This window comes from Rattus norvegicus, chromosome 6 (genome assembly GCF_036323735.1).
Source record: "Rattus norvegicus strain BN/NHsdMcwi chromosome 6, GRCr8, whole genome shotgun sequence".
NCBI classification, from domain to species: Eukaryota; Metazoa; Chordata; class Mammalia; order Rodentia; family Muridae; genus Rattus; species Rattus norvegicus.
The window spans coordinates 6,065,868-6,084,730 of record NC_086024.1 but is presented as its reverse complement, the minus strand read 5'-3'; the positions used below and the strand labels follow the sequence as shown (position 1 = coordinate 6,084,730).

The window sequence follows — 18,863 nt, the reverse complement described above, 5'->3', positions numbered from 1 at the left end:
ATTTTGGCAGTGTGACTGTGCTTCGGTATATATTTTTAAGCCATTTTAATGTTCTTTCATTTCACGTAATGTTATATTTGCATATCCTATCTATAAATACACTTCTTTCCCTGTCCAGATTTTGCTAAGGTTTTTATTTTGAGTCTAATTAGCTATTTTAATCTGCAAGTCTTTTTCTGTCCCTACCTTAAAGGGTATTAAGTGAACCTTTCTGTTCAAGAAGATCAGTTGGGTGGAATCCTTTTTTTCTTTTCATATTTTTCTCCCATCTTTACATCTAGAAGCACTAACACATAGTTATGAGGTTTTCTAGAATCAAATGCCATGTATCTTTTTTTTAAAGTAAAACACATGTATCTATTTACTAAACTGTAGATAATTTCTTGGTCAATTTGATTTTTAATAATTTATTTCATTCAGTATACCTGAACTCCCCCCACCTCTATCAGTTTTTCTTAGTTTTAAATAGTTTTTTTTCTATTGACAAGTAGCTCTACTCGTAGCAGCGTAGTATATCCTCTTGAATTAATTATGACTTTTAAAGGTTGTATTTATTGTATCTCTGTGACACTTTTATACAGGGCATTTGTTCTTAGTCCCTCCCTTTTTGAAATCTGTTTACTTGACTTAATTATTTTTCTTTATCTACTTATACTTTTTAAAGTTTTGTGTTGGAACGTAATGTATTGTGATTTTCATGGTTCTGTATTTTGGTATGGGATTTTTATTGTACCATTTAACAGTGTATCATGACACTGTGGCATGTGGAAGACAAGACATTGAATTTTCCTTAATCGTAGATATATTATTATTCTCCCTTATAGTCAATGGAAATATTTCAGTCAAAATTAAAAGAAGTTGAAAAAATTACTTACAAAAGAGAAGACTATGGACAGGAACGGTGGAGGAAGTCTGCGTATTCAGAAAAAGCACAGCGTAGTCAAGCAAGTGGCACTTCAGATTTAGTGAAATGTAAAAATATCTCTGAGGACAGACACATGGAAATGGAGCCTACAAGCAGCAGCAACTGTAAGTTTAGTGGTCCTGACTCAGGGAAGGGACCTGGGACTTTAGGAACCTGTAGAAGAGAATCTGCAATAAGAAAAAGCCAAGAATCTTCTGAAAATTTGAGATCTAAATTCTTAAGACCCTCTGATGAAGATGAACTGTCATTTCACAAGAGAAGAAATTTTCAGTCATCTACTTCACATTCTTCATTAGTGGCTCAGGCTTCTTTGCATTGTGATTTTCGAAAACCCACAGACTACAGTGAAGAAAGTTCAACATCCTGGAGTCGATCTGATGGGCGAGAAGACAGGAAACCTTCAGATCAAAAGTCATTGGAAACCTGGAGCTGCAGTACCAATGAGGACTCTATAAGAGATAGAAGAGAACAGTTACAGTCTGAGAGAGAGAGGCATGATCCACCAGCAAGAGGACAGCTGCAGGACATAATGTTGACAGTTGCTGGGTAATGTGTGTGTGTGTGTGTGTGTGTGTGTGTGTGTGTGTGTGTGTGTGTGTGTTTTCACATACATTCCTTTTTTTTTTTTTTTCCGGAGCTGGGGACCGAACCCAAGGCCTTGTGCTTGCTAGGCAAGTGCTCTACCACTGAGCTAAATCCCCAACCCTCACATACATTCTTGAGTGGGGGATCAAACCTTGATTTTTGTCATTGGGGTGGCCATGTTGGAGGTAGAAAAAGTGTGACTAAAAAGTAAGGACAAACATCTACTGAAATGATCATTAAAATAGGTTAAAGATCTGGAGAGACAGCTTGGATAGTGTGCATTTGTAACCCCAGTGCTCCAGTAGAAAGATGGAAGATAGAAAAAGGAAAATTCCCTCAGAAACTCATTGGCCAGGTAGACTCCAGAAACTTAAGTGCAAATTTTGTTATGGTGACTGAATAACCATGGCAGGGATTAGAAAATGTCATTGTATATAGTAGCAAAAATGAGAGATCCTGTTTAAAACAACCTAAAAGGCAGACCACTGAAGGTTGTCCTCTGACCTCTTGTCATAAAAAATTGAAGGAGAAATTCTGTTAATAATTGATTGAAAAACCATGATAGGAATTAGAAGTAAAACTACCTGGGCTTTATTTTGTGTGCCTTAGGTGGTAGATCATTTCTAGTCCCCAGTTGCCAATGGAAAGATATCATTAATTACTGATTTCATTAATATTGCCTTAGCATTTCAGCACAATGCGCTGATGCTGTTTTCTGTGAATGTACATGCACCTTGTATGCAATGCCTTCCCTACATTGTTAGTATGCTGTCTGGCTGTTGAATTGTTTCATTTCTGTTAATGCTTCTGAAATTGTAGGGTTTGGGTAGTTATATTTTGGTACAGGAATACTGGAGACCCTGCGATTATTTTTTCTCCAGATTACATAAAATGTTAGAAGTATGAAGCTTTTTATGAATTCCCTGACTGTCTGAAAGGACAAAGAAAAATTTAGGAATTATCTCCATATATTTGGAAGAAAAATATTTCTGAGTAATCAAGTAGTGGTAAGAGAGCAAAGAGTAAGTCAAGGAGTGCTTTACATTTGTGTGAACATTATTGTTTGTAAGATATGTTGGATTGTTAAATGCCAGGATTCTTGGAAATTTGAAAATCAATGGACTTTAGAACTATAAAAAGTTATCAATCTGATTTTAGAACTACAAGAGATCAGTATGAAAACGGAGGGAATTGAGGTTGTAATTCTCATTGTATCACTAGGGTTGTTTGATTTAGTAAATTAAAATACTGTAATTTCTTTGAAGCAATTGGACATATTTGTGATTTAAACAAACAAATTTACCAAAAACCCTGTTGGTAACAGGAAATTTAACTAGATCTAATAAGCATTTTACCTGGCAAGTCTGTAGCCTGTTGAATCTTTACCAGATACATGCATTTTTAAAAAGCAACTTTTCCATGGAATTTGTTTCTTTGAGGTAAGTCTAGTCAATAGTACTTTTGTGTAATTGCTTTTTCTTTCTCTTTACTTGCATCATTGGTAGGCTTTCCTTTTCTATCCATTGTTTCACTTTCATCTGATCATTTGCATCATTTCTACTTCATTCTTATTTGGCCTGTGATTATCTTACAGGAAAACATCATCTAATAGTGATTCATATGAGTTAGAGCTTTAAGCTTATTATTTTGAGAGATAAAGTTTATATATGTATAGTTTTCTTTTGTTAGAAAAAATATATTAGCTAAGAACTTTTAGGACCTTGAAAGCTAGAGCTGTATTTAAAATGAGTACAGAATATTATTGTAAAAGTATCTTTTATTCACCTGATTTAATTTTCATCTCGAAGGCTTACTGCTGAATAAGCTCACCCTTTCTAATTCTTTCTGAATTCTGGCTGGTTCAACTTAGCTGTTCTGGCTTAACCTCCTCTCCAAGCTACTGATTCAATCTGGTTTGTCTCAGCTTCTCACCGAGTTGCTCTGCTTGGCCTCAAAATAACTCTGGCAATTTGTTCTAATCTTCTGGCTCCTTCTTATTCTCTAGCTTCAACTGCCTCTGCTGATGTGCACTGAACTCCATGAACTCATGAACAAACGCAGCTTTACTGCATTGGACTCAACTGACTCAACAGAACTCACTGACTCTTTCCCTCTACACTACTCTTATATAGCTTTTTCCCTCTATGCTGTTCTCCTGCGAGTGGCACACATCCTATCTCTGACTCATTCTGTCAAACCTTTCTCTGATTTGTTACTTTGTCTGCCCCTCAGTTAGATATCACTTTCAAACATGGGTGCTTCCTCCTGTAAACTAACCTTGCCCGCATTTACCTGTATGTAAAGATACATACTAAAGGCATGACTGTATTCCAGCCAGAGTAACCATGTTGCTGGATTAAAATTCCTCTACATATTGTGTCCTTAGAGTTTATGAATTTAATAAAAGACTAAGGTAATATACTGTTAATAACCTCTGAGTGTCATCTTGCTATTTTGAGCTCAGAAAGGCATGGAGAAGATGCCAGGTCTTAACTGTATGAGTAAGATCCTTAGGCACAAGTGAAAATGGGAGAGTATGTGGTAAGCAAAGAATAATTACAGAGATCAGTGAACACTGCCCATAGTAAAAGAAAAATTGAATACTACAATGTTAATGGACAGGACTCTAATTATTTCCTTCTGAGAAGTTAAGTGCGTGTGTGTGTGTGTGTATGTAGAACAGATTTTGATGGGAAATTGTGGGTTTTCTTTTTAGAAACTATAATGGAGACTGCAGAAATATGCCTGTAATATAGGAAAATCAAACATGATTATACTTTCTTCTATTATAGGACAGTAGGAGATATGTGTTTCTCTCAAAATGTCTGCTCACTGTTATAGATGATTAGAGAAGCTGCAGAAAGAGAGTGTTTTACAATTATGTTGGAAACTCTAGGCTTCAGGTTACCTTTAGTGTTTCCTTTGTACCTTCTCTTGAATGAATTTTTCATCTTAGGTCTGAGACATGAGGCAAGAGGGACGTTTCTCGATATAGTGGTGTGGGGAAGTAAAGAACTAAGACATCCCAGATGAGCATTAGCAGGGCCTTCTGCAGCTTTATTCAGGATATTTTTGTTGTAACAGAGAGTAGCTGTGTGCTACCGTATGTAGTCTAAAATATGGTTCCATATACAGTGTCAGAGACAGAAGAGATATGCAGGAGATAAAAACAGAAATACCACCGTAAGAAGAGGGCTATATGTTTGGTCTGCTTGCTGAGAAAGCATGAGGACCAGAACTTGACTTAGTACCCAGCAGTTTTATGTATGTGTGCAACCCCAGATCTCGGAAAATGGGCATAGGGGATCCCTAGAACTGACCAGTTAGTTAATAATTATCCACAAACTAAAGTTACTGAAAAGTCCACTTTTATTAACTGAAATTTTGAGTTTTGTTTTTTTAAACAGACATCAATCAGAATTTATTAAGGCTGCTTTAAAGCAGCAAGGGCAGTTCCATGACACTAGGACTCTGCCAAAAGACCCTGTCCCCAAAACCAAAATCACAAACCAGAAATGCTGAGGATGTCCCAAGTGGGAAGTGTAGAAAAAGAATGCACAAAAGTGTGGCAAGATTGAAAGGGACCAGTTACTGGGCGAGGAATAGGCGGTACTTCCAGGTCAAAAGGGGGAAGAGAGTAGGAGAAAAGGGACTTGTGGATTTTGGGGGGCAGATTTTGGGGTACAAGGTATAAGGAATTAGTGGCCCTTGGTTAGATGGCAGATCCACCACAGGAGGATTTAATTTAGTATGGCTTACTAATTAGGATGTTAGTAGTTGTACCAACGATTGAGTTACCTGTTGATTCTAAACTAAGTTTGTATGGTGTTTTCTTCATTCTGTGACTGAACTGAGTTCCAGAGCAAGGTACAGGGCACCCCAGCCAGCTGTGGAATTTGGATGCGTGGGGCTGGCATGGTAGCAATCCACCATGGAAACTTAGCAAATTGGGTGGAAAGTTTTCGGGATCTCTGGGCCAGAGAGTCTGCTCTATGTGCCGACAGGTGCCCAGCGTAGTGTGGCATGGTGCCCCTCTTTTTTAGTTTTCCTGCAACACAAAAGTTTCAGAACATTGCATCACCTGAACTTCCTTCAGTCCCTGTGAACAAGGCATGAGGGTATGTAAATGGACAGAAATGGCACACAAAATGACAAGGCTACCTAAAGCAAGGTGCTCAAGGACCAGGCCTGTGCTGTCATTCATTACATTCTAGGGGGTGATTGTGGTTCATAAGGGTGTCTTGACTGAAGTATCACTGGGTGCAGGTAGAATGCCCTGGACTTCCATGACTTCCTGATTTATCCTGGGAGGAAAGTTCTAGCTCCTGGATGACCATTCTGTGAAACTCTATCCTGCTTGGTGATTAAGTCCCTGAGCTCTTCCAGCAGGAAAGGCATCTGTGCACTGGCATCCAGGAGGGCAGATGCCCAGCTCACCTAAGAGCTGTGGGGTAGTCAGTCCTCAAGGCTTGCTGCAGATCATCTAGGAGTTCCTTCCTATTTTTGCTAATGTGGATGACCTGAACAAGCAGCTCATGTCAAATAGTGTCCAAGGCTGTGGCCCTGTCTCGTGTTGCACCTCGAAGCTCTCTGCCATGGCCTGAAAAGGGCCCACTACCTCCATTTGGGCATTGAGGATGATGGCCCCCACTGATGTTTCTGCCAGAGCAGCAGCTGTCATCACAGGTCTCAGCCCTTGCCTCTGTAGCCTTCGTGTTTTCATGGCGTGTGGCCCCAAGTCGTCATCAGCCTTCTCTAGCAGAGCCAGGTTGTTTTCCATCTTCACAGACAGCAGTCAGCCTCAGAATCTGTGACCCTATGGTCATGTTCTCTGTCCCCCAAGAGGGGAGCCGTACTGAACATGCTTTTGTTGTTGATGGCAGACATGTCTAAGTTGAGTGGAGCCATGCCATACACTTCTAGCATGGTGGTCTGCAGGTCTCTTGTCCCTATCATTTGGTTCCTTCTTTGCTCCTTTGCAGTGTGCTGTCCTTCCCTTAAGTGACTTGCCTCCTTTGGATGATACAGAAACCTTAGTTTTCTTCTTATATTGCAGGTATCAGAACTTAACCACTCTTGCTACTTGCACATCCCTTCCTTTTGTCTTGGGTCTATCATGGGTGCCAATGGCCAGCCTTAGAGGAGTCGGCCATTTTTCTGCCTTCCATTCTAAGGTGAGCTAAGCACCAAACTCACACTTTGTTGAGTTACCTGGCAATGGAACGTGTGAGTGGCCATGGCTTCAAGACTTCCTGATGCACCATTTAAAAAATGAGGACATGAACTAGCAGTAGTGGCTCATGCCTTTAATCCCAGCACTCAGGAATCAGAGACAGGCAGATCTCTGTGAGTTCAAGGCCAGTCTTATCTGCAGAGTGAGTTCCTGGACAGACAGGGCTACAGAGAGAAACCCTATCTTAAAGTGGGGAAAAAAGGGACTGACTAGAGATTGGGCGAGGGAGGAGAGAGAATAGAGGAAGTTTGTGTTAATGTATGAATTTAGGATTTTTTGTTTTTGTTTTGTTTTGTTTTTGTGTTTCTGTTTTTTGAGAGAAGATATATTTTGCCTTACCTTTTTTTTATTGCTCCTTTTATTTTGAAATTTTAAAAGCCTTATGAAATTGTCATGATAAACGGTTGTATACAACTTTTAAATTTTGGAATATGCTTATGTGTATCTTGTGAAACACAATCTCTGCAAGTTTATAATGTTCCCCTCCTGCTCCCACCCTCCATATCCCTAACTCCATATCCATTTCCAGACCCTTCTGCTTTCTTTCACCACATACATTTTATGTAAGTGAGAAATTCATTGTGTACTTTTGCTGGGAGGCTGACTTCTTTCACTGAGCATAATTATTTTTAGCTTCATTCAGGTTGTTATGCATATTAATTGTTCATTCCTTTTGATTGATAGTTAAGATATAATTGGATTGTAAACCACAGTCTGCTTCTTCATTCCACGTAGGTGGACATTTAGATTGCTTCCTGCTCATGACCATTACCAACAAAACTTTAATATATACTCATGTACATTTGCTTTCTTTTCTATTACATAATTCCTAAGAGACGAATTACTGGATCATACAGTTCTTCCACTCTAAATATTAAGTAAATGTGAGACTGTTTCCTAAAACTGGCATGCCATTTTATGTTGCTACCAATAGAATATGGAACCATCATTTCCCTATTTATGTTGAGACACTTGGCAGTGGGCAGGCTTTTTATCTTGGTGAGTAGCTTTAGCCCACAGCCTCACTATATCTCTTAATAACTACAGCTCACATGCGAGAATCTCAAGTTGCTTGTTTGCATTCTGTGTGTCTTTTTGGTTAGTGCTTAGAAAATCTAGGAATGATTTCATTCTTATTTTCTTGTTGATAGTCCATGTATTTGCTTTCTTCACCTGCTTTATTCATTGCATTAAAAAAGCAACTTTGGTTTTATTGAAGTTTGCTTTGATTTGATTTTTATTTCTGCTTTTTAATTATTTCCTATATTCTGATTACTTTTGAGTTGTTTTTTTTTTTCTGCTGCTAAAAGTAGATATCTGCTGTTTCCAAATATGTAACGAACGCTCTGCTTTCTCTAAGTTCAAACTCTAGAAGATCCTTACAAATTGAGATATGTTACATTTACATTTTTATTCAGTTCAGAATGCCTTCCAGTTTCCCTTCTCTCTTTTCTTGGTGCTGGTTGGTGAGGGTCTGGGTAGTTGAAACCTGTACAGTAGTGCTTGTTATTGATCTCTAATTTCATTGATCAGAAAATATTTTTTGGACAACCTGGTTTCTTTGACTTCCTATGAAAAGCAGTTTTATGGCTCAGAGTATGGTCTATTTTGGTGAACAGTTTTATTCTCCTTGAACTAATGTGTGTCTCATGGATATTGAGTGGTGCATTCTGTAAATCATCATCAGCTCACTTAGTTGTTATTCATCTTCCATATTCTTGCTAATTTTCTGTTTACTTTCTATAGTGTTTAGAAATACTGAAATGCGTGGTTTCATTGTGGTGTAGTCTGTCGAAATACTATCAGTTTGCTTTTTGAAGCTTCCTTGCTAGATACATGGATGTAGGGATTCCTGTATATTTTGATAGTTCAGTCCTTTTTTCTTACAAATTAACCAACCCTCTTTGTCCAGGGTACAACATCTTTGTGTTATACAGTAATTTGTCTCATATTAACATAGATATATGAACTTTCATTTGATGAATATTGAGACAGTGTATCTTTCATTCCTTTACATGTATCACATTTATGTATTTACATTTATAGAACTCCTTTGTTAATTAATAATGTCTATAAATAATACCTTACCTTTAATACAGTTTTCTTCTAATACAGTAATTCTAATACAGTAATATGATAATTTAAAAGTATTACTCTGTGGATTTTTTAATCTCTGGATTGCAGTTTTCTTAAGTAGGAGTTCAATTTACATCTTCATTGTACTTTTTTTTTTTGATATATCAAATAAATTTAATAATGACCAAGTAGCCTCCTTTTTGTAAAAGTTGTTAATATCAATACATGCTATCTTCATTAAAAAAAAGTTGTTTTATTTCTATGATAGTTTCTTTCATTAATTAATTTATTTATTTATTTATTTATTTATTTATTTATTTATTTATTATTAACTTGAGTATTTCTTATATACATTTTCAGTGTTATTCCCTTTCCCGGTTTCTGGGCAAACATCCCCCTCCCCACTCCCCTTCCTTATGGGTGTTCCCTCCCCACCCTCCCCCCATTGCCGCCCTCCCCCCAACAGTCTAGTTCACTGGGGGTTCAGTCTTAGCAGGACCCAGGGCTTCCCCTTCCACTAGTGCTCTTACTAGGATATTCATTGCTACCTATGAGGTCAGAGTCCAGGGTCAGGCCATGTATAGTCTTTAGGTAGTGACTTAGTCCCTGGAAGCTCTGGTTGCTTGGTATTGTTGTACATATGGGGTCTCGAGCCCCTTCAAGCTCTTCCAGTTCTTTCTCTGATTCCTTCAACGGGGGTCCTATTCTCAGTTCAGTGGTTTGCTGCTGGCATTCACCTCTGTATTTGCTGTATTCTGGCTGTGTCTCTCAGGAACGATCTACATCCGGCTCCTGTCGGTCTGCACTTCTTTGCTTCATCCATCTTGTCTAATTGGGTGGCTGTATATGTATGGGCCACATGTGGGGCAGGCTCTGAATGGGTGTTCCTTCAGTCTCTGTTTTAATCTTTGCCTCTCTCTTCCCTGCCAAGGGTATTCTTGTTCCCCTTTTAAAGAAGGAGTGAAGCATTCACATTTTGATCATCCGTCTTGAGTTTCATTTGTTCTAAGCATCTAGGGTAATTCAAGCATTTGGGCTAATAGCCACTTATCAATGAGTGCATACCATGTATGTCTTTCTGTGATTGGGTTAGCTCACTCAGAATGATATTTTCCAGTTCCAACCATTTGCCTACGAATTTCATAAAGTCATTGTTTTTGATAGCTGAGTAATATTCCATTGTGTAGATGTACCACATTTTCTGTATCCATTCCTCTGTTGAAGGGCATCTGGGTTCTTTCCAGCTTCTGGCTATTATAAATAGGGCTGCTATGAACATAGTGGAGCACGTGTCTTTTTTATATGTTGGGGCATCTTTTGGGTATATGCCCAAGAGAGGTATAGCTGGATCCTCAGGCAGTTCAATGTCCAATTTTCTGAGGAACCTCCAGACTGATTTCCAGAATGGTTGTACCAGTCTGCAAACCCACCAACAATGGAAGAGTGTCCTCGCCAGCATTTGCTGTCACCTGAGTTTTTGATCTTAGCCATTCTCACTGGTGTGAGGTGAAATCTCAGGGTTGTTTTGATTTGCATTTCCCTTATGACTAAAGATGTTGAACATTTCTTTAGGTGTTTCTCAGCCATTCGGCATTCCTCAGCTGTGAATTCTTTGTTTAGCTCTGAACCCCATTTTTTAATAGGGTTATTTGTCTCCCTCCCTCTAACTTCTTGAGTTCTTTGTATATTTTGGATATAAGGCCTCTGTCTGTTGTAGGATTGGTAAAGATCTTTTCCCAATCTGTTGGATGCCATTTTGTCCTAACCACAGTGTCCTTTGCCTTATAGAAGCTTTGCAGTTTTATGAGATCCCATTTGTCGATTCTTGATCTTAGAGCATAAGCCATTGGTGTTTTGTTCAGGAAATTTTTTCCATTGCCCATGTGTTCCAGATGCTTCCCTAGTTTTTCTTCTATTAGTTTGAGTGTATCTGGTTTGATGTGGAGGTCTTTGATCCACTTGGACTTAAGCTTTGTACAGGGTGATAAGCATGGATCGATCTGCATTCTTCTACATGTTGACCTCCAGTTGAACCAGCACCATTTGCTGAAAATGCTATCTTTTTTCCATTTGATGGTTTTGGCTCCTTTGTCAAAAATCAAGTGACCATAGGTGTGTGGGTTCATTTCTGGGTCTTCAATTCTATTCCATTGGTCTATCTGTCTGTCTCTGTACCAATACCATGCAGTGTTTATCACTATTGCTCTGTAATACTGCTTGAGTTCAGGGATAGTGATTCCCCCTGAAGTCCTTTTATTGTTGAGGATAGTTTTAGCTATCCTGGGTTTTTTGTTATTCCAGATGAATTTGCAAATTGTTCTGTCTAACTCTTTGAAGAATTGGATTGGTATTTTGATGGGGATTGCATTGAGTCTGTAGATCGCTTTTGGTAGAATGTCCATTTTTACTATATTAATCCTGCCAATCCATGAGCATGGGAGATCTTTCCATCTTCTGAGGTCTTCTTCAATTTCTTTCTTCAGAGGCTTGAAGTTCTTATTGTACAAATCTTTTACTTGCTTGGTTAAAGTCACACCGAGGTACTTTATATTATTTGGGTCTATTATGAAGGGTGTCGTTTCCCTAATTTCTTTCTCGGCTTGTTTCTCTTTTGTGTAGAGGAAGGCTACTGATTTATTTGAGTTAATTTTATACCCAGCCACTTTGCTGAAGTTGTTTATCAGCTTTAGTAGTTCTCTGGTGGAACTTTTGGGATCACTTAAATATACTATCATATCATCTGCAAATAGTGATATTTTGACTTCTTCTTTTCCGATCTGTATCCCCTTGACCTCCTTTTGTTGTCTGATTGCTCTGGCTAGAACTTCAAGAACTATATTGAATAAGTAGGGAGAGAGTGGGCAGCCTTGTCTTGTCCCTGATTTTAGTGGGATTGCTTCAAGTTTCTCTCCATTTATTTTAATGTTAGCAACTGGTTTGCTGTATATGGCTTTTACTATGTTTAGGTATGGGCCTTGAATTTCTATTCTTTCCAGACCTTTTATCATGAAGGGGTGTTGAATTTTGTCAAATACTTTCTCAGCATCTAATGAAATGATCATGTGGTTTTGTTCTTTCACTTTGTTTATATAATGGATCACGTTGATGGTTTTCCGTATATTAAACCATCCCTGCATGCCTGGGATGAAGCCTAATTGATCATGGTGGATGATTGTTTTGATGTGCTCTTGGATTCGGTTTGCCAGAATTTTATTCAGTATTTTTGCGTCGATATTCATAAGGGAAATTGGTCTGAAGTTCTCTTTCTTTGTTGGATCTTTGTGTGGTTTAGGTATAAGAGTAATTGTGGCTTCATAGAAGGAATTCATTAGTGCTCCATCTGTTTCAATTTTGTGGAATAGTTTGGATAATATTGGTATGAGGTCTTCTATGAAGGTTTGATAGAATTCTGCACTAAACCCGTCTGGACCTGGGCTCTTTTTGGTTGGGAGACCTTTAATGACTGCTTCTATTTCCTTAGGAGTTATGGGGTTGTTTAACTGGTTTATCTGTTCCTGATTTAACTTCGGTACCTGGTATCTGTCTAGGAAATTGTCCATTTCCTGCAGATTTTCAAGTTTTGTTGAATATAGGCTTTTATAGTAAGATCTGATGATTTTTTGAATTTCCTCTGAATCTGTTGTTATGTCTCCCTTTTCATTTCTGATTTTGTTAATTTGGACGCACTCTCTGTGTCCTCTCGTTAGTCTGGCTAAGGGTTTATCTATCTTGTTGATTTTCTCAAAGAACCAACTTTTGGTTCTGTTGATTCTTTCTATGGTCCTTTTTGTTTCTACTTGGTTGATTTCAGCTCTGAGTTTGATTATTTCCTGCCTTCTACTCCTCCTTGGTGTATTTGCTTCTTTTTGCTCTAGAGCTTTTAGGTGTGCTGTCAAGCTGCTGACATATGCTCTTTTCTGTTTCTTTCTGCAGGCACTCAGAGCTATGAGTTTTCCTTTTAGCACAGCTTTCATTGTGTCCCATAAGTTTGGGTATGTTGTACCTTCATTTTTATTAAATTCTAAAAGGTTTTTAATTTCTTTCTTTATTTCTTCCTTGACCAGGTTATCATTGAGTAGAGCATTGTTCAATTTCCACGTACATGTGGGCATTCTTCCCTTATTGTTATTGAAGACCAGTTTTAGACCGTGGTGGTCTGATAGCACGCATGGGATTATTTCTATCTTTCTGTACCTGTTGAGGCCCGTTTTTTGACCAATTATATGGTCAATTTTGGAGAAAGTACCATGAGGAGCTGAGAAGAAGGTATATCCTTTTGCTTTAGGATAGAATGTTCTATAAATATCTGTTAAGTCCAGTTGGCTCATGACTTCTCTTAGTCTGTCTACGTCTCTGTTTAATTTCTGTTTCCATGATCTGTTCATTGATGAGAGTGGGGTGTTGAAATCTCCTACTATTATTGTGTGAGGTGCAATGTGTGTTTTGAGCTTTAGTAAGGTTTCTTTTACGTATGTAGGTGCCCTTGTATTTGGGGCATAGATATTTAGGATTGAGAGTTCATCTTGGTGGATTTTTCCTTTGATGAATATGAAGTGTCCTTCCTTATCTTTTTTGATGACTTTTAGTTGAAAATTGATTTTATTTGATATTAGAATGGCTACTCCAGCTTGCTTTTTCTGACCATTTGCTTGGAAAGTTGTTTTCCAGCCTTTCACTCTGAGGTAGTGTCTGTCTTTGTCTCTGAGGTGTGTTTCCTGTAGGCAGCAGAATGCAGGGTCCTCGTTGCGTATCCAGTTTGTTAATCTATGTCTTTTTGTACTTTTGAGACAAGGTTTTGTATTGACAGAAGACACACTGGCTTCGAATGCTCTATTCTCCTATCCTGTGTACTGATGTGAACCACTAAGCCTGGCTAAAATGGCTTTTTAATATCTTCATTGTTTCTTTATGAATAAATGGGATAGATTAATAGTAATAACTGAATATGACTTTTTTTATAACTTGCAGTTCTGATGGCTTTTGATTTTGATAAGAGTTTTGTCTTAATTATGAGTTTTCTTAATTTTTTACTTGTATATCTGATATATGGGGGCTAAATAATATGGTATTTCCTTGATGAATGCTGCATATTCCCCTATTGTTTATTGACATGCATCATTGTATGAATTGATCAATTTCATAAGAACATTTTCATTCACATGTGTCATGTATTTATTTTTGCTTTTTTGAGATGTAAATGGGAAACCATTTTGCTTAATTTTTAACATTTTTGATTTGGGTTCTGAGCAGCATTTTACTGTATGGCGTATTATTTCCTAAGCATTTTACCCAATATTTTCTTACATATACAGTTATGTTTTGTGACTAGTGGGACCAGACAATATTACCAGAATTGTTCAGAACGTTTCTTTAACCACCTGGTAAAGTTATTTCTCTGACTATAAGTATTGCCTTGGTGACTATTGCAGGACAACCCTGAGTGACTTTCTCATCATATAGCTTTCTTTTCTTTGGCATTGTATATCAGGAACTTTGAACTTGTAGGACTGTTACTGCCCTTTGCTTTGGACTCCTGTAGACTCTTACAAGGTTATCCTTCCTGTGTTTTGTAGCCGTAACTCTTAAGGTAGTTAAGCTGGATTATCTGATGTTGGCTGAAATTTTCTCTTACATGAGGCTTTTCTGAGATTGGCACAGGATCTCAATTTTAAATTAATTTTCTCTCTAATCATGGGCCAGTTTTACAAAAGAGCACACAATTGTTGCTTTTATTTATTGAATGCAACTAAATATACTCAAGATTATAGTTCTAAGATGATCAATAATTTGTTATATGGAATACAGAATTTCTCAAGATATAGAAAATCGTAGTCTGAAATTAGTGTTTTTGCTTTATTTCTTAGAGTGAGTATAGATTTTGTTACTTATTTCTGAACAGAGTTTTTCGATACAGCCCAGATGGGCCTCAAGTTCACCATGTAGCTCAAGCTGGCCTCCATCTCATGACAGCTTCCAAATTTGGTCTCCTGAGTGTTAAGATTACAGGTGTGCACAAGTACACCAGCTGAATATTTAAAAATACCATTTTTAAATACTAGTATATAATATTAGTAATATAAATCAAACATTTACATATGATAACTATATTAATATGACAATTTGTATATTTTACAGTTATTGGACTCTTTTCAGTTATTATTGTAACTATATTATATTGATCATTTTGACTTCTGAACAGAATCTTGAAGTGTAGTTCATACTAAAATGCTGACCTTAATTTTTATGTGTTAGAACTGTGACCTAGTATTAGTGCTATATGTTTTGTTGAAGTGAGTTAAGCTAAGGCATGAGGTTGCTTTATGACATATGTTCTCTCTTCTGTTTCATCTATAGTCCAAAGACAGAGCCCATCTATCCCTTGAATGCTGATGAAAAGAACAAGCTGGGGGCCAAGATTATCAAGGCAGAAATGATGGGGAATATGGTAAGAACTCTGTGTGCTTTCACTTGGAGAAGAGTGAAATGTCCCGCTTTCACAGTTTGTTTAGACGCATCAGTCATTTGGCTGTAGCATGCTTTGAAAATAATTTCTATTTCTTAATTTCTGCTACTCTTGCAGTTCCTCTACTAAAGCAATATATATGGATTATTTCCTTTTTATTAGATTTCTGAAATTTATGAAAAAATTGTTATTTTTAAGCACTTTTCTATATTTGGACATAGTTGTAGGAGTTAAAGGTATCTTTTTTATTTCCATTTTAATTTATTAGGAATGCTCATTTTATTTTTGCAAAAATGTAATATTCTTTAAGAATTTTTATTAATGTCTGTGTATGTTCATTGGGATGCCCATGGAGGCCAGAAAAATGTATTGGATCCCCAAGATATGGGGAGGTATAAGTTGTGAACCACCTGACGTATCTGCTGGGAATTGAACTCTTGTCCTCTGTAAGAACAGCAAATGCTCCTAACCACTGAGCTTTGTCCAGCCCAACAGTGCTTTTATCACTTTCTTAAAATGAACTTAACCTATAATCTTGGGGCCAGTGGGACCACTCAAGTAGGTTAAAGAATTTAGCACCAAGGCTGACGACCTAAGGTTTATGTAACCCACATACTGGAAGGAAGAGAACTTAATACTGCAAGTTGTCCTCTCTACAAACATGCTCTGATGCATCACATCAATAAATTAAAAATGTTTTTAAAAGAACCTAAATTATATTTTTGAGTAGAAGACCTGTTTGTCTAAAATTAAAGAGAAGCAGGAGTAATTTGGTAGGAAGTACTCACTCACCCATATATTCATGATGATATGCCCATTATACTAATTTATGTTAACTTCGATAAGTGAGAGTAGCAAAGCTAGAATCTTTCTATGTTCCTGTGTAGTAAATCTACTTTTTCTTATTTTGTTATAGACTGTGTATTCTATACATAGTTTGTAACATAGTTTTGCAAATCAGTGAAATTCAGCTCAGCCTAAAAATTATTAACAGAGATGAGTTAACTATCAAATAATTATAGCAGGAAAACCTGAAGTTTAATATTTGAAAGCACAGAAGAATCAATGAAAATAGTGAAGTGGTCACATAATAGGTTAACTTACATTTAAAAAAAAAAACAGTGTTTCAGTTTTCATGGAAGCATGGCAGATTACCATGCTCTTTTTTTGTCACATAAATCTATTTATCATTTCTTGGGTGTTTTACATAAATGTACAAAGTTCTTAGAATAGTGAAATACATTCAAAGTTTTTATGTAAATTTCTTATCAGAAATGATGAAAATACAATTTTCTTCTTGTGGTTTCTTCCTATGACAAATAACTGAAGTTTTCTGTAATAGAAATTTGTAATACCTAAGAACTTACAAAAGTGTGATTCTTAATATATTTTTAGTGCATTTCTTCCATTTTTGTGGTTCTCTCAAAGTACATTTCTTAAAACTATTCACCTCAAAACCATAAACAAATGCTCTCTCATCTAGCAATTCGTATCTGAGGTTCATTAAAATTTAGTGTGAATTGATGGTTGATGTTAGCTGTTGACTGCAGGGCTTTTTGCTAAGCTGTTTTCTGTTTCATATCTTTGAAATATTCTGTAATTAAAAATTTAAAACCACAGCTTATTTTTTCTTTTAAAGGAATTAGCTGAACAACTTAAAGCCCAACTTAAAGAGGCAAATAAATTTAAAGAAACCATTAGACAGATACCAGCAAAAAGATCAGGGGTAGAGGTAAGTAATAAAAGTTTATGTTATTATGTATTATAACTTAGTTTAATATCATTGTTATTGTAACACTGGATGTCTTTGTGTAACTTTCATGAGCATGCAAGCCACATCCTAGGGCCCATGAAATCTACTTTTATTCTAGATTCTGTCAGTGTCTTTAAATTCTTTTGTATAGAAAATGAAGAAACTTGAATTAGATTTTAATTTTATACAAGGCAAATTATTTTAATCTATGGTTTGTTCATTTACTTAGTATTGCATGAAACAAACAAAAACAGTTACATGCTTAGAACTTTAATTTGAGTAGGGATGAAAGGACAATAAAAATCTAAATGATGATGTATATCAGAAGGTTATATATCCTAGTCCAGAAAGAGTGAGAGAGTTTTAAGTCATCTGTTAGTTGACTGGTAACAAACTACTAGATTTGGAGGTGCATTTTTTTTTTCTGGCAAATACTGATATTTCTTACCATAATGTTGATAATATATTTATGGGAGAGTAGTTTTTGCTTTCCTACAGCTATTTTACATACCAGTAGACAATGTTCAACCCTGACTATATCACCAAATTGAAAGTAGTAAGATAGAAAAGTCACTATATAAAGTCAGACCTATCAGAATTATACCAGACTTCCCAACAGAGACTATAAAAGCTAGAAGATCCTGGGCAGATGCAATACAGATCCTAAGAGATTACAAATGCCAGCCCAGGGTAGTATATGCAGCTAAACTCTCTGTTACCATTGATGGAGAAACCAAGAAATTCCATGACAAAAACAAATTTACACAATATCTTTCCACAAATCCAGCCATATAAAAGATAATGAATGGGAAACTCCCATCACAAGGAGTGAAACTGAACCCTAGAAAAAGCAAGAAAGTAAACTTCTTGCAACAAACCCAAAAGAAGAAAGGCACACAAACACAATTCCCCCTCTAACAAAAATAACAGGAAACAATCACTATTCCTTAATATCTCTTTAACATCAGTGGGATCAATTCCCCAATAAAAAGACATAGACTAACAGACTACATACATAAATAGGACCCAGCATTTTGCTGCATATAGGAAATGCCCCTCAGTGACAGTCAGATGCTACCTAAGAGTAATAGTCTGTGGAAAATTTTTTCCAAGAAACAAGCTGTAGTAGCAATTCAGACATCAAATAAAATTGACTTTCAATTAAAAGTTATTTAAAAAGACAAGGAAGGATACTTTATATTCATCAAAGGAAAAATCTACCAAGAGGAACTCTCAATTCTGTACATCTATGCTCAAAATGCAAGGGCACCCACATTCATAAAAGAATCGTTACTAAAGCTCAAAGCATACATTACATCGAATTCAACACACCACTCTTATCAATGAACATATCAAGGAAACAAACTAAACAGAGACACAGTGAAACTAACAGAAGTTATGAACCAAATGGATTTAACAGACTTCTATAGAACATTTCATCCTAAAACAAAAGAATGTACCTTCTTCTCAGCACCTCTTGGTACCATATCACTGGTCACAAAACAGGCCTCAGTAGATACAACAAGATTGAAATAATCTCATGCATCCTATCAGATCACTATGTATGAAGGCTGGTCTTCAATAATATCAAAAACAACAGATAGCCCAAACATACCAACAATGCTCTACTCAGTGATAACTTGGACAAGGAAGAAATAAAGAAAGAAAGCAAAGACTTTAGAATTTAATGACAATGAAGGCAAATATACCCAAACTTATGGGACACAATGAAAGCAGTGCAAAGAGGAAAACTCATAGCTCTGAGTACCTCCAAAAAGAAACAGAGGAGAGGATACATTAGCAGCTTGACAGCACACATAAAAGCTCC

General features: G+C 36.7%; 1 protein-coding gene across 3 annotated transcripts in view; it reads left to right on the top strand.

Moving 5' to 3' along the window:
- The window catches only part of Cwf19l2 (CWF19 like cell cycle control factor 2), a 66,529-nt gene that overhangs the window by 17,956 nt on the left and 29,710 nt on the right, over positions 1-18,863 (top strand). For all 3 annotated transcript variants that reach the window (XR_005505551.2, NM_001135003.1, XM_063262176.1), the window contains exons 8-10: positions 825-1,471; positions 15,174-15,264; positions 16,922-17,014. Coding sequence is in view for 2 of the 3 variants with exons in the window: in NM_001135003.1 (NP_001128475.1) it covers positions 825-1,471; positions 15,174-15,264; positions 16,922-17,014 (831 nt within the window). In the remaining variant the exon portion in view is untranslated. The remainder of the gene's footprint in view (positions 1-824; positions 1,472-15,173; positions 15,265-16,921; positions 17,015-18,863) is intronic.